We start from the raw sequence: 25,503 nt of genomic DNA on the forward strand, positions 1-25,503 counted from the left end.
TTTTCTTGCACTGTCATAGCTGAAAGTGCAATTATCCATCAGTAGCAGTGGGCCATAATGGGAATGCCTGGAAAGAGGTCTGCTCCCTTATGCCCTTGCTTCTTTCTGCTACCTGGTACACAGGCAAATTATCTGCTTGTCATGAAGACAATCTCAGACCTCATACAGACCTCCAGATGTTGGTAAATAAGAAACTAACTCCATCTATTAACTTTTAAAATGCGAAAAAGCATTAGGAGGAGGGCAGTTTCTGCATTATTTGGTTAAGTGCTTTCTGATAGGTATCAGTCAACTAACATCTGTTGTGGACTCTTGATACCTCGGTAGGATTTACCATTGGTTCTAATTGCTCTGGGAAAACCTCCTGCTTTACCTGATAGCTGAAATCTCTCTTAAGATACTGCCTCTAATAATAGCACCCCCCAGGATTGATTTTAGTGAACAGTGAGTGACTTATGTGCACCATGTTATCACTGGAGAAGATGGATGTGCAGTTATTTCAGTGACAGATTCTTGTTTGACACCTTGTTGGGTCAAGGGTTAAGTTTTTTCCTCTCCCTTAGGACAGTGCAGCTGAAGCAACATCTCTGCTAACTCTGTTATTTTATATTTAGCACATGGATAACATTAGGCAGACACAACGATTGTATGTCCTCCACAAAGGACACTGACAGGGCATGACCCTGTCAAAACAGCTTCCGTCTCAGTGCGCGTGCAGTACGTTAACACACAAGCTTGCATTGTAGCAGAAGCAAAGTCTACAAATTGAGCTTGTGCTCAAATCACAAGAGCCTTATCTTTGTCCAGAGGGATGGCAGTGGCAGACATCTGTGTATCAGTATCGTGGATTTCTTCATGCGCCTTCATTCGTATTTGCACAAGATATTTGAGTCACCCCCTGACTCAGTCAGTTTTAAGTGTGCTAGACACCCAATGACGCGCTGTCAAATCTGGCACATTAATGCACGTGGAGTGTTGGTCTAATCCCATCATGGATTAGTGAGTCTCATGGTGTGTAACGTCACAGTTCTCTGCTGTGTCACGTGTGTTGTGTGAAATAAACCAAATTTTAAAGTGCAAATTTAATGAAAATGCATTTATCTGAGAATGTTATGCTCGTCATTTCACAACTCACTTGGTTTGATCTGCTACTATTTCCCAAGGTGGAAAGTAACAAAGTAAGCATATTTTGTTACTCTACTTAAGCAGAATTTTCAGGTACCTGTACTTTAATTTTACTCCACACATTTAAACACAAACATCTCCACTTTTTACTCCCTACATGTTAATTTAGGTTTTAGACATTTGATGTAAGTAATTGTTTCGCATCACAGCGATTTGAACCTAAATGGAGGGAACACAATCCTAAAGGCACTCCCATTGGTGCATCAATCACCGGTGCTTATCACACACAAACAGACGAAAGAGGAATAAACATAATTTACGCATTTACAGCCTTTCTGAGGTTAAAAAAAAAATCCTGGAATGATTTGAAAAGCTGTTTTTGGTACAGAAGGTTGTTGTTGCAGTACTTCAGCACCTAGCTAGCGCTGCAGCAGAGGAGTGAGAAAAAAGGGAGCAACATTTTTAAGTGCAGTCATTTCTTACAGTTCAACAAATACCAGGAAACAGCCAAAGTTTTTCTGTACAGTTTGTTACAAGATGTGTCTTTTAGCTAAAGGTATAGCATCTGCATTTCACAGACAGAGAAAAGCAGAACAGGAGAAGAAGAAGAGAGTTGTTGTTTTTTTAATTTAAGAATTACTCAGTGTTTCTTTGATAAACTTGTGATTTCAATCGTACATGTAATGTTGTCATTCAAGTCAGGCTTTTTTTTGAACAGATGCATGAAATTGTGTTTTTATATTTTAAAATGTCTTGCAAATAACTTTGAGTATAATAACTTTGAGTTATTCAAAGATTCCATGAAAAATGCTGGTCAGTTTAGTGCAGACTACATTGTTAGTTTTCTGCGCTACGTTGGACTTGGGTAGGGTAGTTGTGGTGTTCATGGTCAGTGTTAGGTTACATCATAGTAGCTGAAAGATGATAATCAGTCATGATGTCTCGTTAAACATTTGCTTATATCTTTCTAAATTTAGCTAAATCCTCAAAAATCAGCAACACAGGTCAGCTAATTACAGCCATAAACTAAATATAGTAAGCTTGTCATAGACATTACTGTGATTGTTTTCGCTGAACCACTACAGTTGATTTTGGGGTTTCCACACCTGCTGAATCACACTTTAACCCCAGACTGTCTCATTTTTCCTGTTTAATGTGGAGGCAAAACCACCCATCTGCAATGTAGGCAAATGCAAATAGAACTTTTTTTTTAATTCCCTTTGTTTTTCTCTGATTGTGCTCCACATAACAGCTGTGCAAGCTGAGTACTTTTGTTAGAATTTGAATTAAATTGAAATAAACTTTGTGTTCCTGTCAATCGCTTCATTGTGATATTAATATGACACAAGTATCAGTTAACTTGGCAAAAAAAAACGAATAAATAAAAGCAAAATAAATACATAGCCGGTAGAAATGTCCTCTAAAGAGATTTTTTAAATTTTATTACTGAGTAATTTTTCCTAGCCTGTGCTTTTTCTCTTTTACTCAAGCAAAGAAGTTGAATCAGTATTTTTTAACACAGGATTCAGTACTTCTACTTGTCATGAATAGATAAGTGATGAATATATGTACGTTTGACACCTCTGTTCCTCATGTTTCCACCTGAACAGACATTTCATCACTAATCTACTGCTTATTGCTGTTTGTTTACATTACACTTTCAACACAAGCTTTTTCCAACTTTCAAACAGCAACCAAAACCTTAATCTTATTCCACATATGTTAATTAAGGATAAAAGCTAACAGATAAGAGACACATTAATGAAAGTGTCTTATACTAATATATACCCAGTAAGTAAACAACATTCAATGTACCTAAAATTCAGTAACTTCAGTCTGTCAGTTTAGTGCCAAGATAAACAAACAAGTCACATGTTCCAGACTGCAACACGCTGAAATGTCTGAGCAAAAATGTTTGATTTAAGTACTCAACCGTGTCTAGTTGATGATAGGAGAAACATGTTGTGGTGAGAATAAGGCATGGCGGGACCACAGATCAACATTCAGAGCCATTTTATTCACACTTCTCACCACAGAAAACACCCCCACACACCTGAGTCCCCGTGTTTTAACTCGGCGGGCGTGATTACGGATGCCGTGCAGGTGCGTCCGCCCTCCCTGCACGGCAACGCAGACCACGCCCCACCACACATGGCAATCTATCTTCTTTGAAACTTGTAGTATAGATTTTGTCAAGGCTACTGGCCTGACAAATCCCAGCTATATGAAATCATAACCATGATGAGGATAGGGAACACTGTGTGTGCGGGCATCACTCTTGTGTGATTTTGTGCAGGGTGGATTCTGAATATACCGACACTGGTGTTTTCACCAGAATGTGTTATTGACGCAGCCTGCCTTAATCTGTTCTGAAGGCAGCCACAACACAGATGGCAAGATCGCACATACATGTCTTCAACACAATATGTGAATGCAGCAAACAAACACAATACACCCAAACAGACAAGGGCAGAGAAAGAAACACTGCGGGTTAGGATCTTATTCACTGGCTCACTCGCTCGCTCATACCTCAACTAAAGGAAGAACAGACACATGCATATACATGCAGCACACACTCAGCCATTTGATCTTTGCCTGTGTTTGACTTGCACCGTCATACAGTGACTTAGAAGAAGTCACACATGTCCTCAAATAATGAGATTAAAAAGCAGGCTACTGCAGCTTCCAGTCAGAGGGTGTGGGCTCAGAGATAGAGGAAGCTTTTCAATGCTATTTTCAAAACTGTGCAATTGTGAGGGGAAAGAGACCTAGGAATAAAAGAAGTAGATTACCACATAGTGTTTCTTGTGGAGAAATAATATAAAACCAGACCATTACATGATGACCATTCTTCCACGTTGTTAAACAAACAAAAATATGGTTTACTGCTATACAGGGAGTGCAGAATTATTAGGCAAATGAGTATTTTGTCCACATCATCCTCTTCATACATGTTGTCTTACTCCAAGCTGTATAGGCTCGAAAGCCTACTACCAATTAAGCATATTAGGTGATGTGCATCTCTGTAATGAGAAGGGGTGTGGTCTAATGACATCAACACCCTATATCAGGTGTGCATAATTATTAGGCAACGTCCTTTCCTTTGGCAAAATGGGTCAAAAGAAGGACTTGACAGGCTCAGAAAAGTCAAAAATAGTGAGATATCTTGCAGAGGGATGCAGCAGTCTCAAAATTGCAAAGCTTCTGAAGCGTGATCATCGAACAATCAAGCGTTTCATTCAAAATAGTCAACAGGGTCGCAAGAAGCGTGTGGAAAAACCAAGGCGCAAAATAACTGCCCATGAACTGAGAAAAGTCAAGCGTGCAGCTGCCAAGATGCCACTTGCCACCAGTTTGGCCATATTTCAGAGCTGCAACATCACTGGAGTGCCCAAAAGCACAAGGTGTGCAATACTCAGAGACATGGCCAAGGTAAGAAAGGCTGAAAGACGACCACCACTGAACAAGACACACAAGCTGAAACGTCAAGACTGGGCCAAGAAATATCTCAAGACTGGTTTTTCTAAGGTTTTATGGACTGATGAAATGAGAGTGAGTCTTGATGGGCCAGATGGATGGGCCCGTGGCTGGATTGGTAAAGGGCAGAGAGCTCCAGTCCGACTCAGACCCCAGCAAGGTGGAGGTGGAGTACTGGTTTGGGCTGGTATCATCAAAGATGAGCTTGTGGGGCCTTTTCGGGTTGAGGATGGAGTCAAGCTCAACTCCCAGTCCTACTGCCAGTTTCTGGAAGACACCTTCTTCAAGCAGTGGTACAGGAAGAAGTCTGCATCCTTCAAGAAAAACATGATTTTCATGCAGGACAATGCTCCATCACACGCGTCCAAGTACTCCACAGCGTGGCTGGCAAGAAAGGGTATAAAAGAAGAAAAACTAATGACATGGCCACCTTGTTCACCTGATCTGAACCCCATTGAGAACCTGTGGTCCATCATCAAATGTGAGATTTACAAGGAGGGAAAACAGCACACCTCTCTGAACAGTGTCTGGGAGGCTGTGGTTGCTGCTGCACGCAATGTTGATGGTGAACAGATCAAAACACTGACAGAATCCATGGATGGCAGGCTTTTGAGTGTCCTTGCAAAGAAAGGTGGCTATATTGGTTGCTGATTTGTTTTTGTTTTGTTTTTGAATGTCAGAAATGTATGATTGAAATGGGTATATATTTGTTTTTTGTTAAGTTGCCTAATAATTATGCACAGTAATAGTCACCTGCACACACAGATATCCCCCTAAAATAGCTAAAACTAAAAACAAACTAAAAACTACTTCCAAAAACATTCAGCTTTGATATTAATGAGTTTTTTGGGTCCATTGAGAACATGGTTGTTGTTCAATAATAAAATTATTCCTCAAAAATACAACTTGCCTAATAATTCTGCACTCCCTATAGATACTGATGCAAAACCAGGTAGAAAGATAGATGTATTATACATGTATAGTATTTATTTCTTCTGTTGTTTCTGAATAAAAAATAATGCAAGAAAAAGGAACAGCACTCGGAGATCAAATCCTCTAAACTGTTCTGCAATTTTAAAGAAACTGATCTGTATCAGCAGTGCAGGTTAATGGATTCTTTCTTTGACCGTGCTTTACCTCTCCAACATATTTCACAAAATGTGTCCTAGCAGCTTTGCATAAAAAATAGGTAAACAGAAAGACAAACAAGCAGCGCTGAACACTCACCTCTATCTCACCTTATGCCTTGGTGAAGTAAACAAATTATAACCATGAAATTTTTGAGAGATAGAAATTAGAACTGTTTGCCCCACTCCCCATGCACATAAAAAATATATATATATTACTATCATTATCATTAATTTTTTTATTAGTAATTTTTATTATCAAACGTAGATGTCAGCGTTACATCTACATTACACAAACCTGTGCATTACTTGTACACAGTGTATACGTTGCTGACATTTTGCTACATAATTCTGCACTTTGGCATCATTGGAATGTGCTGTCATGCATACCTGTAAATAAATACTAATGGAATAGTGATGCCTGAATACTTTCTCTTCGACCCAGTATCACAGCAAAGCATGTTAACATGATATCGGGTTGTTGTCTTACACAATGAATAAGAGGTACACAACAACTGGGGGAGCTTTCTATAACAGCTTTCTAATAGTGTGGTAACTGTGCAATAATAAAGAAGTAACAATACGGAATAGCATCTTATTACCAATAAATTACCAAAGTAATATCCAAACAATAACCAAGTGATATTGTATCAACAGTGGTTACACTGAATACGGTTACAGTGAGATGTATGCGATTGGGTAACAAGGCACCAAAAACTAGGTAACGCAGTAGAAACAAGCAAATACCAATAAGGCAAACAAATTAGTAATAGTACCATAGTATTCTAGTATAACATCATATATAATAGCCTGCTAGCAATAAAATGCTAATATTTGGATGCTTGATTATTTTATGTTTATAATAATAAATTAACATTAGTTGATGCTTTATGATATAGGAATGCTATAAACATTTTATAACACTGGAATGCATCCAACCGTATGCCTTCTGCAGTCTTCTTTGTTTGACGGTAACAGAGTAAATACTGTGGCTTAATCATGTGGAAGCACATGTGGTAGTTTCTGTTCAATAACCAGGAACAAATAAAATTTGAATCTGCATATATATGAGTTTTCATTTGTATCACATTTGCTACATAAGCCATATTTTTGCAATTTAGTCATTAAAAATGTGTCATGCAATTTATATCATTTTTTTGAGGTTAAAAAAAAGTCATTCTGATGATGCTGAAGTCTCATAAACTCACAAAAACACATGTATCAAATATGACACACTGGGCTTTAAAGGGTTAATATCCTATTAAAGCAAACTTCAAGTAATATGATAATTATTCTTAAAGCATGTGTGGAAGTTACCACATTATTACTGAGCTGTAATGAAAAGTCCTACTATTATTTGCATTACTTAACGTCCACAGCATGTAATCTTGAATTAACTTTTTTCAATTACTCTTTATCTGCTAAAAGATACTCTGCTGGCAGTAAACGGAGGATGAGAAATTGTGTGGAGGAGAGAAGAGAGAAAAGTAAAGAGGAAGCAGGTGTACTGGGGGAAGGGCAGAGTGAGGATAATAAACTGGGGCACAATGGGTAAGCTGGGCACCCAAGTGGAGCTGTGAGGAAAATCATCTGTCAGCTGACTGAATAGTGTGCAGAACAGGGCCATGAATGAATTAGCTCGCACATGTTTGACTTGTCTCGACTGTTTTTTTCAGGGGGGTTTTGCCCCTCTGTGTAGATACTAATTGAATATGCACCGATTCACCTATGCTCATCAGGACTGTCACTGACATAGCCTCTCAATACTAACCCCAAAAGCATTTTTTTGTTACTTGAACCTAAACTCTGAAGAACCTTTTTAAAATAGTGGACCCCCCCCCCCCAACACACACACACACACACACACACATACAGAAGCATGTGGCCAGAGGGGCCTGACGTGGGGAGATCCAAGGAAAAGAAAGGGGGGTATTATTAAGCAGTTTCCTTGCCAGATGGTGCCCTGTTGTCCCCATGCATGAAGAAACAACAATAGACCTCTGAACACTTACACTTACACACGCACACATAAGGCAGCTGTGACCAGTACAATACATCTGTAATGGATAAATACTGGAGCTCAGATAATAAATATTACACAGATAGTGTATATCTAACCACTGAATGGAAATGCCTACAAACACCCATGCTCAAAAATACTCCTATGTGTAATGGACGGTGAAGCAGGATGGTTTACCGACATCCTTTTCTGGACAGGGTGCAAAAATAACACACTCACCCACTCACAATATGTCAGGAGATTGAACAGCTCAGTATAAGTACATGCAGAGAGGAAAATGATTTGTCTGCCAACAGACTGAACAGAATAAAGGAAATGAGCAAATTGGCATCAGTATTTTTACTTTTTTTTTTTTTTATAGCCTCCGTTCAAAATAAACCTTGAGAAAAGTTTATCATCTGCATTTAAAGCTATTTAAAATATTTGTACAAGCCCTTACCTGATTAAAGGCCTTGCTTGTATTCCTTACCTTGGTAATTTGGTAAGGGCGATCGTGGCTCAAGAGTTGGGAGTTCGCCTTGTAATTGGAAAGTTGCCGGTTCGAGCCCCAGCTTGGACAGTCTCGGTCAATGTGTCCTTGGGCAAGACACTTCACCCGTTGCCTACTGGTGGTGGTCAGAGGGCCCGGTGGCGCCAGTGTCCGGCAGCCTTGCCTCTGTCAGTGCGCCCCAGGGTGGCTGTGGCTACAATGTAGCTTGCCATCACCTGTGTGTGAATGGGTGGATGACTGGATATGTAAAGCGCTTTGGGGTCCTTAGGGACTAGTAAAGCGCTATACAAATACAGGCCATTTTGAATCTGTCTGTTCACTTGACTTAATCACTTCTCTTTCTTAGCAATTGTTTCAATGTCTCACTGTGGGATGGGCCTCCCTCATATTCCTCAAAAGGATTTATCTCATTAAGTCAGTCTTGATTGGCTGGTAATGGCAGTGACCGTGTCAGGCAGAACCACCCACCCTTAAGTAGCTTGCGCCACTATGCAGTCAATATTCAACACACCTGAAAGATAGGCTAGCTAGGCCAGGGGTGGGCAATCTCAGTCCACGAGGTTTTTAACCCTGCAGGTTTTAGATGTGTCCTTGAACCAACACAGCTGATTTAAATGGCTAAATTATTTGTTTTGGTTTTTTTTTTGTAAAAAAAAAAGAAAAAAAAGTTAAATGGCTAAATTAGCTCCTCAACATGTCCTGAAGTTCTCCAGAGGCCTGGTAACGAACTAAACATGTGATTCAGGTGTGTTGACCCAAGGTGAGATCTAAAACCTGCAGGGACACCGGCCCTCGTGGACTGAGATTGCCCACCCCTGAGCTAGGCCCTGATTAAGGGGTTGTCATTCCAAGACATCTGTGCGTACACTTTACTTTTGTCTGGTTCTACACACTGGAAAGTGTAGCCCAAACAGTACCACTGTAGGTCTTCACTTCTATAAGGGGGCTACTTGCTGATTGCTGGTGCTTGCTTGAGATGAGCTTGTCTGGCAGTACAAAAGGTCTCCATATCCGAGAGTGAGACATCAAAATCAATGTTCGGAATGAAAACTTTGGGTTATTTATGTAACCTCTGTTCTCACAGTAGCGCAAGTGAGATGTTTCACCAAATAATCCTTCTTGCTGGCTGAAGTGAGAAGAGGTGCTGCATCCCATAGCACAATGTCTCACTCATGCAACTCTGAGAACCGGGGTTACACAAGTACCCTAAAGTTAGTTTCTCTATAAAAGCTTTGCTGTTTTCTCTTTATCCTGAAGTCACTCCCTCTTCATTATCTATCGTTCTAATTTTCTTCTCCTTACCACTAATTATCAAAACTTTTTTTCTTTGACTCTAGTGGTTTTAAGTCGACAGCAGCGAAAGGTGCAGCTCATGCGGATTCGACAGAGAGAAGAGAGGCTGAAAAAGGAGAAGGAAAACAAAAAGAAGAAAAAGAGACAGAGCCAGAAAGCAGGGCACAAGCAGAAGACTCATTCCCATCACAACCACCAGCAGTACCACCACCCAGCAGCATCTCACCCTCATCACCAAACTCAGAGCTCTCAGCCTCCTAAAGTCCCTCCTCCTCCTCCTCAGACTGAGCCTGGCTACCACCGCAAAGCCAACTCCAAAAGGCGCTTTGATGGAGATGTGCTGTCTCCGGTAAGCTATAATACTGTATCTATTCTTAACAAGGTAATTCGATGAAAATCTGAACATCCTCAGTCCAGGTCATTAAAATGTTTGTGTTCTTCGGATTCTCTGAAATTAGATTTTGGATAAAATTCTACATTCAAGTCACAGTTTTAATTTGAGTAGAATGACATCAGTGTTCCACTCCGCACAGTTAAGTGACAAGTTCAGGACAAATAAGTGTAGGAAAAACAGAAACTGTTTTATTTATGTACAAATGCACTGCACAGCAAAATCTTTATTCTCTCTGTGCTAAACTCCTGCCAGAGGGCAAGTCATACAGTTTGACAGCCATTTTTGCTGATATCTCCAGGAATTTATTTAGCTGTACTTCTGTTAAGCGTGCACACAGTTCCTTCGGTGATCATGCCAAAGTAACGAAGAAAGCCTTGCAAATTAAAATATATATATATATGTATACTTAACTAATTTTTTTGCTACAATAATAATAAACTGGGACAATGAAGAGTAGACACACAACTACACCAATCATGCTCAGCTAAACATGTGCCACTCAACACGACTGGCTCATATGTTCTTCCCAACTGCCAGCTTTAGCATTTCAGAACTCTCCCACACATTTCTGTTTAAGATTCACTAAGTGTCCTCTCCCTAAGTGTCTGCAGGCTTCAGGTTCATATTTAATGTTAAGATAAGGGGTAATGATCCTCTTCAATGGGACTTCAGAAGAAAACTGAACAGGGATAAAAGTGTCACATGTCAGACTTTTCATTGAAGAATAATTGTACATGAGTGCAAGCTTTTGTGTCTTGCTGTATTTACATATGCCATATACCCACCGCAGCCCTTTATTTCCTGTCTGTCCACAGAGTTACATCAGGAGTTTCAGGGACAGACAGACAGACAGACGGGCGTACTCCCACAGTAGAATGATGAGCCGGTCTCGGATGGCTGAACTTGACTATGACTGCGGTTCTCAGGTGCCCCTTACAGCACCCAGTGGACCCCCAGTTCGCATCTGAGGCAGTTAATTGCACAGATCCACACACACACATGTGCACCATCACAGGCTACTTCAAGACTCACTAATAAGGATAAGAAACCTAACCTAACCTAACCGTGCCAACCCAATCAACTGCCTATTAAGCCAACAGGAGCTCAAAGTGCTCCAGAGGTGGTGTGACCCACACTGCTATTCTCCTGTCAGACCCACTGAAGTATTTATTTGGTCTGTTTTTTCCTTTTAATGTCTAAAAACAGTGATTTTCTTTGTCGGAAGTGTGAGTCATCATATGTTATATTTGGCTTCTCTGTAATTGTACTTACATGGAAAACACTGGAAACAAGTGAAACGCTCTTATGCATAGTTAATTAAACTGTCTCTGTTGAACATTTGATACGAAGATTTATACTGGTTGGTTCAAGCCATACAATGTAATTTCTAGTGGGGAAGAAAAATCACTCCACAGGAGCCCCACATCATGTTAGAAAAAAATTGCATTAAAAAAATTGCCTTTCATCAAGTTAAAGTAAAAGAACACTTTACTCCAAAGGTAATTAAAGGATTAAACATTTTGACTTAAGGAAGCATCTGCTGTGAAAAATGACTGAAAAGCAACATAAAAAAATCACAGCAAACACTGAAACTCAAAGGGAGCTCTTCTCATTTAAAAGGTCATTCATGAAGTCTTTTTTTTTTTATCTTCACTGACAGCTTGTAAATTCAAACGTGGCAGCGCAAGGCCTGTACTGCTTCAACATGCAGAAAGAGACAAGTTTAGGTGTGAATTAGATTAAACGGTTTACACCAAAGACAATGTTTGTGTTACTTCTGTTGTCAATTAAGTGTCATTCCCTGCGCTGTTGTGATTTTCAAGGAGACTGTTTTTACATCTCACCACTTTCCTTGTATCCTCTATTCTATTGTCAGCCATTCCAACTACAGACCTGAACAGGATACTCATCTGTCTGCTCTTCTTTCCTCTCTCCATTAAACATTTCTGCAAGCGATGTGATTTTATTTATTAACAGTGCTCTTGTGTCCCTTTTTGCTCTTTTCCACAAAGCTTCTGTTAAAGACAAATAGCTGCTGTCCGATATTAATCATTCTGGAATTTGATTGATATAATGAAGTCTGAGAATAATAGGCAACAGTAAAAATGTTAAAAAATAGTGTATTTTTGTGTGTGTGAGTGGACACATGAGCCCTGTGGCAATTGATGGAACATACCAAATACTGGCCAAGGAGAGGGGGGATGTTCCTTGGAATGTATGCGCAGCATGTTGTGCATACATTAAATTCTCTTTTCTTTACCAGTTGGTGAAAAATGGTATGAAAATATTTGAGTGAAATGTTAAGTGATTAAAAAAAAAGAGGCAGCATCTTTTTTTTTAAGATAAGAGAATGTGAAGATAAATGCGCCTGCAAGTGGCGCCCTCTGATGTTTACTTCTGGACCTTTTTTTTCTGGCCTTTCTATGTATGTGTGTGCATACGGTTCAAATGTACATGCATTTGTGTGTTACTCACTTTGAAATTGAAATAAGTTCCTTACATTAATATTGTTATACTAAACACTGAGACAGGAGAAGGACTCTGAATGCGAGATGTTAAAGTACAGAAGGAGAAAGTTGTTTTGTTTTGGGGGGGTTTTGGGCTTTTTTTTAATTAAAGCTCTCTGGAAACAAAACATTGTAGTTCATGAACACTATTTCTAGCAATGTTGCAATTCCTACTTAGGTTGAATATTACTATAAATGGAAGAGTCGGTAGTAGGAAAGGAACATTTTTTAATTAAATTCTGCCTCAATATTGTTTTTTTAAACTATTGTTTTATTATAGCTTCTTTTTTCTGAGGTTTAGGAAAACAAAACAATCTGACTGCACATAAATTATAAAATAAAACTTGAGGTATGTAAGTTAGTGCCTGGATTCAGCAAAATTTACAGTACTTTTAGGCCCGAGGACCAGGAATTTTTATCAAAAGCCCATTACTGCATGTTGATCATTGTGTATATGTTTCGATTGTGCTGTTGTCATGTCACAGCTCTGACATTTACACTTTAATTTTCTGGTCCTGGGCTGATGTAGGTAAAAATAAAAACTCTCTTCCTATCTCCAGTTCTCTTCTGTCTGTAAAGGGCTTTGAAAGGCATTTGAAGCATTTTCCTCTTTTTCACATGCATTATGCCTGTTACATCAGCTTCCTACCTGCTGTTTACTGTTATTAAATGTTGTTTCACGGTTGTGGCAGTACAAGTGTTATTTTTGGTTTTCTGCCTATACTTCACTCCTGCTTTGATCTGCTTTTGTGTTTTTATTGTAGTGTAATTCTAAACTAAACATTGCCCCTCCTCTTGCTTGTAATTTGGGGACGGAAATGAATAATTCTTTCACTGAACTTTTCTTTTATGTTGTTGTTTTTCTTATTTCTAATATTTTTTTTCATTACCTATTATATAACATTTCTGTTGAGAAAACCTTTGACTGTAGATATTGACTTGTAAATAATTTTTAAGTGTACAAATGTTTGGCTCCATTTTCATGTTTGCACCACAGTCATGTATGTAATTTATGCAGGCTATTACTTTCTGGAGTAGACCTGTTATGTTGTGATTCTGCTGTATGTCCAGTTTGCTTTGATTTGGCTGAGCGGTGGATACACTTCTCATTCAGGTGTTTCAGTGTTTCATGTTCAAATTTAGCAAAGAAAATGGACTCTGATTCGTCCTTTTCGTATCATCCAATTTAAATATGTAAAAATCACCCGATTATTATTATTATGATTATTATTATGATTATTATTATTATTGCTATTATGTTATTAAGCATGGATTTCTATGGACCTAACATATGATAAACATTGTGATTCTATAATTCAGTGGTCTTGTTATCTTTACATTGTCATTTGTGTGTGCACAACTGTTGGAGCACAAATATCAAATCCTTTTTAGTTCAATCTCTCTCTCTCTGACACTCCCACAAATACATGCGTTACATAAGTTTAGTTTAGAATTAGTCCCTAGAATAAATCGACAGATATTTACCTGTTTCAGAAATGGTGCTTGTACACAGATATCAGTAGGTGATGATTCTGTTACATATTTTTTTCATAATTATTGATGATGCAGTGATGTGCAAAAGTGTTGAGCCACCCACTAACCCACCACTCACTATTATATGTTGCTAGGAAAATGAGTGAAACATCAAAAAAAACAGAGTTTGTGCAATTCTAATGAGCTTGAAAGTCAATATTTGATTACTTTTATTCTTCAGCTCAGCCTGACCTCTCTTAGTCAAGCTTTTTTGTCATTTCTTGAAATAGTCTTCAGAATTATTCCCCCAGATTTCTGCTTTGGCCTTGGCTGTTTTGGGGGTTTTTTGTAATTTGCAACACCTCACCCATCTTTCCCTTTTCCTCTTTCTAAAGAATAGCTTCTTGACAGCCACCCTTCACACTGAGGCCATTTCTGATGAGGCGTCAGTTAACAGTAGATGGATCAACTGAAGGTCCTGAACCACTTGTCAGGTCTTTGCTGGATTTTTTTTCTCAAGGACGGGACTTTCAGACACTGTTTATCTGCTGTAGATTGTTACGACCTGACACTTCTTTTGTCCTCCTCTTATTCAGTTTTCCTCAGATTTTTTTTTTTTGAGGACACACTCCACATCATGCTGAGATATGCATTTAAAGAATCACCTTGCTGGTGTAAAAATACTATATTATGCCTGTTAAACTGTGTTATCTTCAGTTTTTTCTTTCATATATTCATTCATTCAAACATATACTTTGCTATTCAAAAATAACAAAGTATATGTTTTTTGCAACAGGCTACAAGTAACAAAGTAGCCACAACAATGGTTCATGCTTTCAGTTAAATTCCTTTTTTTTAATATTTGCATAATTCATTGGTCAATGTTATTTGGCTTAAGAAACATACAAACAAAACAAAAAAGCTGCATTACTCTGATAACAGTCATGTACAGGAACTGCCCTGAAGATGAGAGCAAAAAGCCAAAACTTTGCAAGACCTTCAAAAAGACATTTTAAGGTCTTTGAAAGAAATTGCAAGAAAGTCTGGCTCCTTGGAAGCAAAATGTGAAGATGAGCAGGATGGCTCAAGTCTTTTAGAGAGGACAAAGTGTGCAAAGTAAAGAGAAAAACGAGTTCTTAAACACCAGATATGAGCTTCAAAATATCATTTTTACTCTGCAGGTGTTGGCTGTGATAAAGAGCTGCTTAAGAATCATTAACATAAGTAATGGAGAAAAATCAAGCATCTGGATTTCCAGTCAGTTGCATTCTTATGTGCTCTGACAGTGTAGGTTTCAGGCTACATTAGCAGTGTAGCTTCATTACAAACTGCAGCAGTTATATAACAACAAATACAACAGCAAAACTAATCAAGAAATAAGAAGTGCAGTAATGCTTGAAGCTTTTTGCTTCCTAGGAAAAAAGAGGAGAGTTCACAGAAGTGAGGAAACTTTATTTAGAGGGAAAAGAACACAGGAGCAGTTTGCCCTTTCTGTTGATTCGGTGATGAAAGCACACCGTCATGGCTCCACTAATTACTGGAGTAGCAGTCACATACTTCTTTATGTTATTCAGCGTAATTATCTCTTTCTAGATCTTCCCCGTGTCTCTGTCTCAGAATAACCTTTTCATTATATTTGTCCTCTGTTTTTCTCTTCTTCCCGTCTTGCTCTTTCTTGCAGGCTCATTTATTGTTTCTGTGTTTCCTTTTTCTCTCCTCCACCCCAACAAATTTTTATCTCTGATGACATTTTCAGTCCAGTGGCTTTAGAAACAAACTGCACAGACTGTAATTCTTGTTGCTCTGCTAATCTGCTTCTGCTGGAGACCAAGAATGACAAAGGGCCGCTCGTTAATGTGCCCTTGTTTCGTTTTCCTTGCACCAAGATCAGACTGGTTACTGATAAATTCAAGAAAGCCACAACTCGTGTTTTGTGTATAGAAGAAAATTAAATTTTGACAGAAGAGTGTTACGCTTGGCTGGGGGAGCTAGTATCTTTTGGAAAGCTAAAACGGGCCACATCAGTTGATGCATGCAGTGGGAAGAGAAAGTTCATAAAGATTTGGATGAAAATGCACGCATGCTGTCTGAGGAATGCTAATGCCTAGAGATATGAGTTACAGAATTTGAATAAACTTTCTGCCCAGCAAGTGAAATCTTTTATTTGAGTTTTTGTCAGAGCGAAGGAGGATACCATGGTTACTCATACACATACCATCAGACACGTAGCACATGCTGGAGAGCTCAAAGGTCAAAACACAACTGAGTTCCTATTTCAAACCAACATCTCACTTTCCTTGAATCAGTTACAGAGATAGCCTATCTTAATCAATCGATGTGCATACACATGTAAAAATCCTGGAATACACACAGTGAAATTTATCTGACTGCGGTGCTTCAGTCAAATTGATCTGCCATTGATTGCTACAGTGGGTGATGGGATAATTCGGCAGTACGAGCTGTACTCATTTGAAATATTACTCTTACCACTAAAATATTTTTGCAGACAAGATAGATGCAAGATACTTTTCTTTTGCAGCGAAAAGTAACACAAATACAGAAAAACATCCTGGAATGCCCTTCATTTAAAACAAGGCTAAAGGCATTATGCCTCTACACTGCGTCTTTCCTGTGACGCTTAAAGTAATTTATGTACGGATGTACAGTGGTTAAATTTCACTTCCATGACTGGTTACATAAAATGGTCAGCATTTTGTATCTAAAAGTAGGCACAGCTTATTAATCATTGTAATTCTAATAGGAAAAGATTTCATTATTGGTGCTATTATTTTTTAAGTAACATTGTTTCTTCTTGTTTACATGATGTCTTGCTGGTGCTGTGTCGACTCACTGACAACCTGTGGAAGGGGAAAAAAGGGGACACTGTAAATTGATACAAAAGGGAAAGAGTCTATTTTCGCTATGCACAGTGTCTGCATAAACGGTGTGAGAAAACACCCCATCTGCCGTGCTAGTCTGGCAATAAAGTTCTACTTAAGCTTAACATTCAGTGCAGGTGTTATGCTTAAGGTGAAGGACTGTGCTGGGACCAACTGGAGCGCTGACAGTGAAGGTGCTTGTTCAGGGAAGCCGGTGCTGTAACTTTCATGAAAGTGTCTGTACCCGGATTGATTCAAACTACAAGATTTCAGGGATAACAAAGAGAATAGAAGCTAAAACAGCTTTGCTACTATGTTGCCACATTTGTATGTGTAGACAGTTGTGAAAATGTAGTGGCTGTGATTGACAAATGCAAGAAGGAACGTATCCTTATTAAATCTGGTAGCTTGTTTCAACCCGCTGATGTGAGCAGACAATCAGAAGGCAGGTGTGATACTGAAACCAGACTTACACATGAGGCATTAGCACTCTGGCTCATAGAATATTTAATCTGGATGAGAATATAGTAAATCAGAATGGTTTGGTTGAAAAAAATATAAGTTATAATTTACTAGCGCTTTTGTAGTTCATTAGGGTACCTCAACATGGACATTTTTGTGCATAAAAGTGTATATTTGTGTGTATGCCTGTGTGTGCATGTACGTGTGAGCTCAAACCTCTCCATCGCGGGTCTCAATGGTCTTGATGAGAACAGTCTTCTTGGAGTGAACCTCTGATGAGCGCTGATGCTGGGACTCAGGACTGGTCTCTGTAGGAACAAATTCACACATGCAGCTCTTTCATAAACTGCTTTAATTCTTTCTGCAGCTACACTGAGATAATTTAGTCACTGATATTAGTTAAGCATTGCACTTAGAAGTTTAATGAGCTTTGAACAATTTCACATGGCTGTAACATTAATGGAACATCCACACAACATCCTTGTGTTAACTTTAAGCTGTCACAAAGTGCTCAGATGGGAGGTACTAACAGAGACTAATTGCACCTTCTTACTGTTAATCTATTAAATGAAGAGGGTAAGTCATATGATTATTAATGAAGGTTAATTCTTGCCTCCCTGAACCACAGAGGCATGAAGGTTTTAGTCATATATCCCCACACAGTGGTCAGAATGTGTCACTGCAAAGACACTATATGTAATGCCCTTATAATAGCAGCTACCATATACAGTCACAGCCTATAATTAGACCTTTTATCATCCCCCCTTATTGACTCATGCCCAATAGATTTTAACGGTATTTACGCGTGACAGGAATAAAGGGTGCAACTTCTCATACCTCTGAATCCAATGGAAGAATAAGCAGACTGGACAGGTATGGTGGTAGTGATTCTACAGAAAGAGGAGCATAACAAATCAGTAATGAGTACGACATAAATGCAAAATCACAAAAAATTAAGGTAATTTTAGGACAGAAACACACCTGCTCTCCTCTCCTTCCAGCAGCTTGCGGTAGGTGGCAATTTCAATATCGAGGGCCATCTTCACATTGAGGAGGTCCTGGTACTCCCTCAGGTGGCGGGCCATATCATCCTTGAAATCAGTGTGTAAGAAGTGCTTAAAATATAGTTTTCACCAAACACAAAATCCTGCTACTTCTATTACCCAGTGTGAAATGCAAAAGATCAGCATGACATATCTAAGCGTATTACTTTCATCTTAGCAATATCTTCCTCGAGCCGTGCAATGGTATCTTGGTAACCAGTAGCCTCGCGGGCCATGCGATCCTCCATGTCTCTCATCTGGCGCAGCAGAGACTCATTCTGCAAAGAAACAGAGACATGAAGTCCTTGAAAAGAAGGGATAAGAAGCTTGAAAGAGAGTAAACGCACCTAAAAGAAACAGAAGTTTATGGCTGTTTATGGCTGAAAATATGGTTATCAAGGAAATGTAAAGATGATATCAATCAGAAAGAAGAAATGTAAAATCAGAAGCCAAAAAAGAAAGTGAGAAAAGTTGCTACAAATACTCACAGTGCCCTTCAGTGAGTCAATCTCGCAAGTGTAGGACTGGATCTGGTGTCTGAATTCCATGGTCTCCTGCTTGGCCTGACGCAGTGCATCATTGTTCTTGTTCACGGCCTGGTTCAGATCAGACACCTGAAGACAGAAGACAGGAGGATTAACAGTGCAACAGCTAAGAACTACTATGTGCATTTTACGTGTGCATGCCTCCATTCTACCTTAGACTTGTACCATTCTTCAGCCTCTGCAATGTTTTTGGCAGCAATGGCTTCGTACTGCATGCGGATGTCCCTCAGAGCAGCAGTGAGGTCGGGCTTAGACATATCCATCTGGATCTGCACCTGAGTGTCCTGAATCTGGCTCTGCAGCTCACGGATTTCCTGCAAGGAGTCCAGAAAAAGTCAAACTCCGCTCGTGTCAAAATGATGAATAAGCAAACATGTGAGTAGCTACCGGGACATTAAAACGATACCTGCTAATTCAGTTGACAAGTTAAAAATAATTCAACGTGCGATAACACGTCAGATCAGAATATTTACATATAGAAATCTAATGTGTCAAATTACAAATTCACCCAGCTGTCGACTGATGCATTCTGTTAGCAACAGGCTTTTTTTTTTAAATTAGCCAGCCTGGATTGCACTCAGTTGTTGTCTGATCTAACTGAAAGTTATAAATAGCTTTGCATCTGTTCACAGGCACACCCTCTTTTTCTCTGTCACACAACAGCTGACAGAGTCTTTTGACCAATCAGCACTTTGGCATTTCTGGCAGGTCAAAGTTCAAGCAAAGAAGACAAAATGAGAAGAAGGGACTTCAGCTGTGCAGACATGTGTCTGAGTGTGTGGCTCAGAATATCATTTGATATCTGTAAGTGTATAAGGTTAGATCTTTCTGTTGCCCTGTAATAGTTAAATGACTGTTAAATTTTCCTACAGACATGAATTTACGTAGATGGGAACGATATCTGTGCTTTAACATCAGTAGGTGGATTTAAGTACGATGTCTTTGATCTCATGAAGAGCTGCATGCCTGTGGAGACTCAGATCTAATATCACAGCACAGTATAGTAACACACACAGGTGTTATATGATACACTATACACCATCCTAGTGACACACATAATAGATATAGAGAGGAAGGGTAGTTTTTACTGCTCTCTTATTTCCCAAGTGGTTGCTACAGCGAATGGATCGGATTTTATGCCAGATGCCATTCCAGACGCAACCCTCCCACCGCCTAACTGTGTGAAGCCAGCCAACCAAAGCTGGTAAATCAGCAAACCTCTTCATGAATCTTCTTGAGGAAGGCAATCTCTTCTTGCAGACTCTCAATACGTCTCTCCAGGTCCAGCCTAGCGAGAGTGGCACTGTCGACATCCTAGATAAGAGGAGAGAATGGCAAAAAAGAAAATGACCAATAACCAACACATTTAAAAAAATGTTAAAATAAGAAGAAAATTAAAGGAGAAAAATGACTGCTCAACCAAAGGAGGCAAAGTTTCTCTGTTTTGGACTGAAGAGAAAATGACTGAGCTATAGATGAGTGATTTAAGGAAATGGAAGACTTACAGATCTGAAAGCAGACAGGTTGTTCTCAGCTTCTTCCTTCTGGTGAATCTCTTCTTGCAGTCTGCCAGAATGACAGCAACATACAAAAAGGAAAAGAGCGAAAAAGAAAGCGGAAAGTTGAAACAAAAGTGAAGACAAACTGTTGGAGTGAACAGCTTTTCCCCCCAGGGATCACTTACTAGACAGATAAACTAGTTACCACCTCTCAGTCCTCCAGCCTTTCTGCTCTTTTCGTCTCTCAGTAAATTCAGAAGAATAGAACCGGCATAGACAATGAAACATCAAAGTTCAAGCTTTTATTTGTATCCATGTCCACACACACGCACACTTCTGCACTTGCTCTTTGAGTCCTAAAGCTCTGTTGCAGCTGTCACACTGTCAGAATCAGAATGGTAACAGTGTGAGAGCAACACAGGCCTGTCCCGGTGCAGTTTCCAGAATTAGCATTTCGCCGTGCGCTTTGAACAACTGGAAAATGCAGAAAAAAATGCTGTCATGCACCTCACACATAATCACTACCGACACAAATACACACAGCAGATGCTATTGGCATTTTTTTTGCGGTTTTGAATCATGTCATCGTCCATGGAAACGTTCAGTGAGAATGTTCAATGAGAATGTCAGCGTGCATGCGTTGCAACTGTTTGCATGTGATATTAGGAGCAGCTGGTGCTTTAACAAGTTTCACTGAACGTTTCAGGCAACCATTTGAGCAGGCGTGACACACAGAGAGTGAAGAGTCAGAGTGCTGTGTGTGTTTGAGCCTGTCTTTTGATATACATTTTATTTAAGTGATGCTGCATGCAGCATCTCGCAGTGACAGAATTTCACAGAGATGATTTAGTCGCTCCAAATAGATTATTCAGCGATACACCCACACTGCAGCTCCCCGTGCTTTTCTCTCTCTCTCATGCTCACGTTCTGTCACATATGCAGTGCACATAGAAGGAATGTGTATTTGGTGGACTGGCTTTTGAAAATTTTTCACTTTTTTAGATTTCTTCTTCTTTAAACTCACCAAACAAACAGGCCGTGTGTATACACTTATTTTTATCTGTCTACTTCTCTCATGTCTGACTGCTTTCTGTCGAGCTGAAACTTAATCTGTCTGCCTGTGAGTCTCAACTCTATTCCTATGAACCTGCAGATCTCCCTCTCTCTCTCTTGCTCTCAATTTTCTTCTGCTGTGTCTCTCGTGAATAAATTATAAAACACCTTTGTAATAAGCCATTGGACCGTAACAATTACTGAAGCATTCCTATTCTCAAATCTCTCCTTTGTTACTTTGTTGTTTTCATTTTTCCCAAAAGAGGAGAGACACTCTTTAGAAATCAATGAGTTGTACTTGATGCCACTTGTTTGTTTTATTTTTAACACACTGGATAAAACGTTTTAAAGTCTCCTCCCCCCCTTCTGCTTTCCCGTCTTCCGATTTTCTCCTTCTGTTCCATCTGATAGAGGTTTGGTGTGTTTCCAGAATGTGAGATAGCACCTTCCAGAGTGGGGGGAGGGGGGGGGGGGATGTGAGGTCACAAATATTTATTGTATCACATGATTTTTTTTTTTTTTATAAATGTAACAGAATGAGCTTTTCTTTAAGTAAAAAAGGATCACATCCCCCATGTTTCAGTTAATTCAAACTATTCCATTTGTTTGGCTTTAGACTTAACATGAGACTCCTGTGTACTCCTACATGTGAGTGCATGTGTTTCCAGTAGCTCACTTATATTAAAGCCATATTACATGAGTCAGTTTTTTATATATATATTTTTCTTTACTCATCATTTGTTCATGAAGATGTTTATCTACATATTGGCCCAGTCCCATCAATCCAAGCTTACCTGAGCTTAAGTTTCTGCAGGTCATCGGCCAGGTTGTCTCTCTCCACCTCCACTCTGGCACGCTGGTTGGTGATGGCCTCTATCTGCCTCCTCAGCTCCCTCATTTCCTCCTCATACAGCTCAGCCACACGCCCAGGCCCCTCGCGGCCCCTGAGCTTCTCGATCTCCACTGTCAGCGCGGCATTCTGCTGCTCCAGGAAACGCACCTTCTCAATGTAGCTAGCAAAGCGGTCATTGAGGTGCTGAAGCTCGGCCTTCTCATTGGTCCTTGTGTTGAGGAAGTCTTGGTTCATGGCGTCTGCAAGGTTGAAGTCGAGCTTCTCCCCGGCATAGGTGCGCATGGCCTTGGAGGAGCCGAGCCCGGCCCCAGAAGACAAGTTGAAGCTAGAATAAGAGGGAATGCCGGTGCTCTTGACTTCGTAGACTCTGCTAGACATACGGCTAGAAGCGGAGCTGTGGGCTCCTCCTAGAGAGGAGGAGAACATCGATGACAGTGGTGTTGACCCAACACCAGAGCCAAAGGTGCGACGGTACGAGGAAGCACTCTGGGCTGAGGAGCTGTAGGACTTGCTCATGGCTGGTTGAGTTGTTGGTTGAGTTGTGGATTTGATGGAACCGCTTGAGGTGCTGAGACCCAACTGTCCCACTGGGCAACTGGGAAGAAAACTAAGTGAAGAAATGCCAGCCACTGAGTGCAACTATTTGTAGCTCTACCACCCCCACACCCACTCATAAACCCAACCCCTCTTCTTGATGTCTCTGTTCACCCCATCTGCACTCCCACTACTCCACCCCGCCACTGTATCACAACCCCTTTTTTCATTGATTACTTTTGGCATTTTAAATCAGTCTGGAAGATTCCTTCATTGGTTAAGATGCATTAACAGTTCTTCAAATTTTACCCAACAAGTCTTTTTAAAAAAAATATTTTTCATAACTGCCTCATTAGTAGTGGCTTTTTAAACCCCAGATTTAAGGGCATGAGGTGAAAATTAAATAGCTCTGCTAACCGGTGTTAATCAATGTGAAAATGTATCATAATTGTAATTATGATTTGAGTTTTTTATTTTGGCTGTTCTAGCTTTATTTTCTCTGCGTAGTTCATTGTAGAAGACGTTCACTAAAAATGACTTATACAGGTTTTTAGGAAATTGCTCAGAGGACATTTTTGTTCAGTTCATTGTCATCTCTTGAGATGTTATCTGTTGGACTAAAAGCCTTTCTTTCATATTTCTTTATGCTCTTCAGCGATGCATTTTTGTCCAGCCTTCTTTTTCTTGTCTTTCAGCCTCTCCCTACCCCCCTTGTTGCACCTTTTGCCAGCCCTTGATTCAGCTGTTGAAGGGATCTGGTTTCACGATGGCCTTCTGCATGTATGTCTGTTTGACGATGGATGATCGAATGAATGGGTGTAAAAATCAGTCAGACAGTCCCTTCCCTTTTGTGCAGTAAGTCTAATATGGGAAGTTTTGATAGAAATGATCAGGAGCTGTTAGAAACACTGCATCAAATCATGGTTATATTTTGTATGAAGCTTCACTTAGCGGAAATTGTCCAACTTAATTCAGTTTAGGCTAAAGAAACTGGCTCAGAAAAGCACATAACCAAAATTAACATGAATGATTGTTCTAAAATATGGCCAACATCATGTTAAAATTACCATTTTGTGTTATAAGTAAGTGGAAAGAATGTGTTCTGCTCTGTCCTAATGTAGCACATCAGAATTTATTATATGGATTGTTTAAATTAGTATGAAGCTATAGAGTTACAATAGAGTTATGTAGCCTTGGTTATATAAGAAATATGACTGACTACTGCCAGGAAGGTCACACGCTCAGCTTTGTCATCAGAGCTCTCTACCCGACTCGCACACACCCAGAGCAGATGGATACATCTGTGTGTATCAGTCGAGCGCTATCTTGTTACATGCATCCTGAATATTTAAAATAGTTAATGTCAATGCAAGTTGCAACTTTGTGTAATTCCATATATGAGTGTTTTAAATTTGTCAAATTTCTCAGCTCAGGAAAAAAAGAAAGAATGAAAAAGAAATCCATCCCAAAAGTTTTACCCATTACAACACAGTTCTGACATAATACACAATCACAATGCTGTCATTGCAAGCATATTGAAAATTCTTTGTTAGATTTCAGTGTAGATTGTGTTTCTGAATATTATGAAAATGTAAATATTAATGTAAATATTATTTTGCCACAAGTAGAAAATGTAAGGAAAGTCCAGCATTTTCTGAAATACATATAAAATCCAGCGTTGTTGAAGGCTGGAGCCTATAGCATGAGGAAATTAATGTAATGATCTCACTGGCTGCAGCTGAAAGCATACTAACACTTGAGGAATCTCTTCCCTCTCATGTGTCATAGCTGTGTAATGATGATAAAAAGGATGATGATGACTAACTCTGGTTCTGTAGGATGCTAAATATTCCTCTGAGTGCAATCTACCAGATAAAAAAGCAATGCTTACAACAGAACAAAGGCATAAAAGTACAAATATCTGAGCTGTTTTGCAAAATTTAAAACCCTGTCTGTAGCATTTCAGTTCTGAATCAAAGAGGAAACATGCCACTAACGTACGTGGGAGTTGTGGCTGTTGGAGGAGTTGTGTGTGGTCGTGCACATATTTGCGTTTCACAGAGAAAGTCTGCATGTCAGCTGCAAATGGTGTCAACTCTATTTTTAGATTTCTCGTTTGAACTCTGTTGTGTGGCCACTGGACTGGAGATAGAGCTTGACTACTTTTACTGCCATGCTGTGAGATTATTGTAGCTGCTAATCAAAGTCAGATAGAAAATGTAAATAGGCCTGACCTAAATTGGCTCACTACACAAACTGTCTGGTGCCAGGTCATTATTACCAGATAAGAGTGATTCAAGATGGATCTCTTGCAACATCAACAACAAAGGCTTCTTGCATTCCTTTAAAGTAAACAAGAAACATCAAAAACCTGAAGAATTTATGAAAAGCACTTCTCTGTGGGAGCTCAAGAATTTTTCAAATTAAAATTCTTTAAATATTCCTGTCACATTTCATGAGCTATAACATAGTAATAAGGGGGTCACTATTACTTCAGTAAAGGTCAGACAGCTTGGATGGTGAATAATTAAGCCCCATCTTATCTTAATGACCTTAAAGTACTGTATCACATTATTAGAGCACTTTCCTCTCAGACTGCTGGTTTACTTGTGGTTGCTAGAGTATTTAAAAGTAGAACGGAGGCAAAGTCTTCAGTTTTCAGGCCCCTCTTGGTGGAGCCAGCTCCCAGTTTGGATTCAGGATACAGAAAACCTCTCTGCTTTTAAGAT

The 25,503-nt window shown here is 39.5% G+C and overlaps 2 protein-coding genes across 3 annotated transcripts in view; one reads left to right on the forward strand and one right to left on the reverse strand.

The window, feature by feature from the left end:
• Positions 1-13,740, forward strand: part of tmem198aa (transmembrane protein 198aa) — a 42,188-nt gene extending 28,448 nt beyond the window's left edge. For both annotated transcript variants that reach the window (XM_085385204.1, XM_085385205.1), the window contains exons 6-7: positions 9,577-9,881; positions 10,742-13,740. In XM_085385204.1, the coding sequence (XP_085241330.1) occupies positions 9,577-9,881; positions 10,742-10,894 (458 nt within the window). In that variant the 3' untranslated portion in view covers positions 10,895-13,740. The remainder of the gene's footprint in view (positions 1-9,576; positions 9,882-10,741) is intronic.
• A 2,302-nt stretch (positions 13,741-16,042) lies between these two features.
• desma (desmin a) lies at positions 16,043-22,858 on the reverse strand. The gene is made up of 10 exons (XM_085384323.1): positions 22,182-22,858; positions 20,341-20,401; positions 20,054-20,149; positions 18,988-19,149; positions 18,779-18,904; positions 18,458-18,568; positions 18,229-18,338; positions 18,085-18,137; positions 17,464-17,555; positions 16,043-16,764 (listed from the first exon to the last, which is right to left on the reverse strand). Exons 1-10 carry the CDS (start codon positions 22,754-22,756, stop codon positions 16,723-16,725), a joined length of 1,428 nt encoding a protein of 475 aa, XP_085240449.1. The 5' UTR covers positions 22,757-22,858; the 3' UTR covers positions 16,043-16,722.
• Between the last annotated feature and the right edge of the window lie 2,645 nt (positions 22,859-25,503).

This window comes from Rhamphochromis longiceps, linkage group LG16 (genome assembly GCF_057381845.1).
Source record: "Rhamphochromis longiceps isolate RC_006_pf linkage group LG16, R_longiceps_female_GT1.1, whole genome shotgun sequence".
NCBI classification, from domain to species: Eukaryota; Metazoa; Chordata; class Actinopteri; order Cichliformes; family Cichlidae; genus Rhamphochromis; species Rhamphochromis longiceps.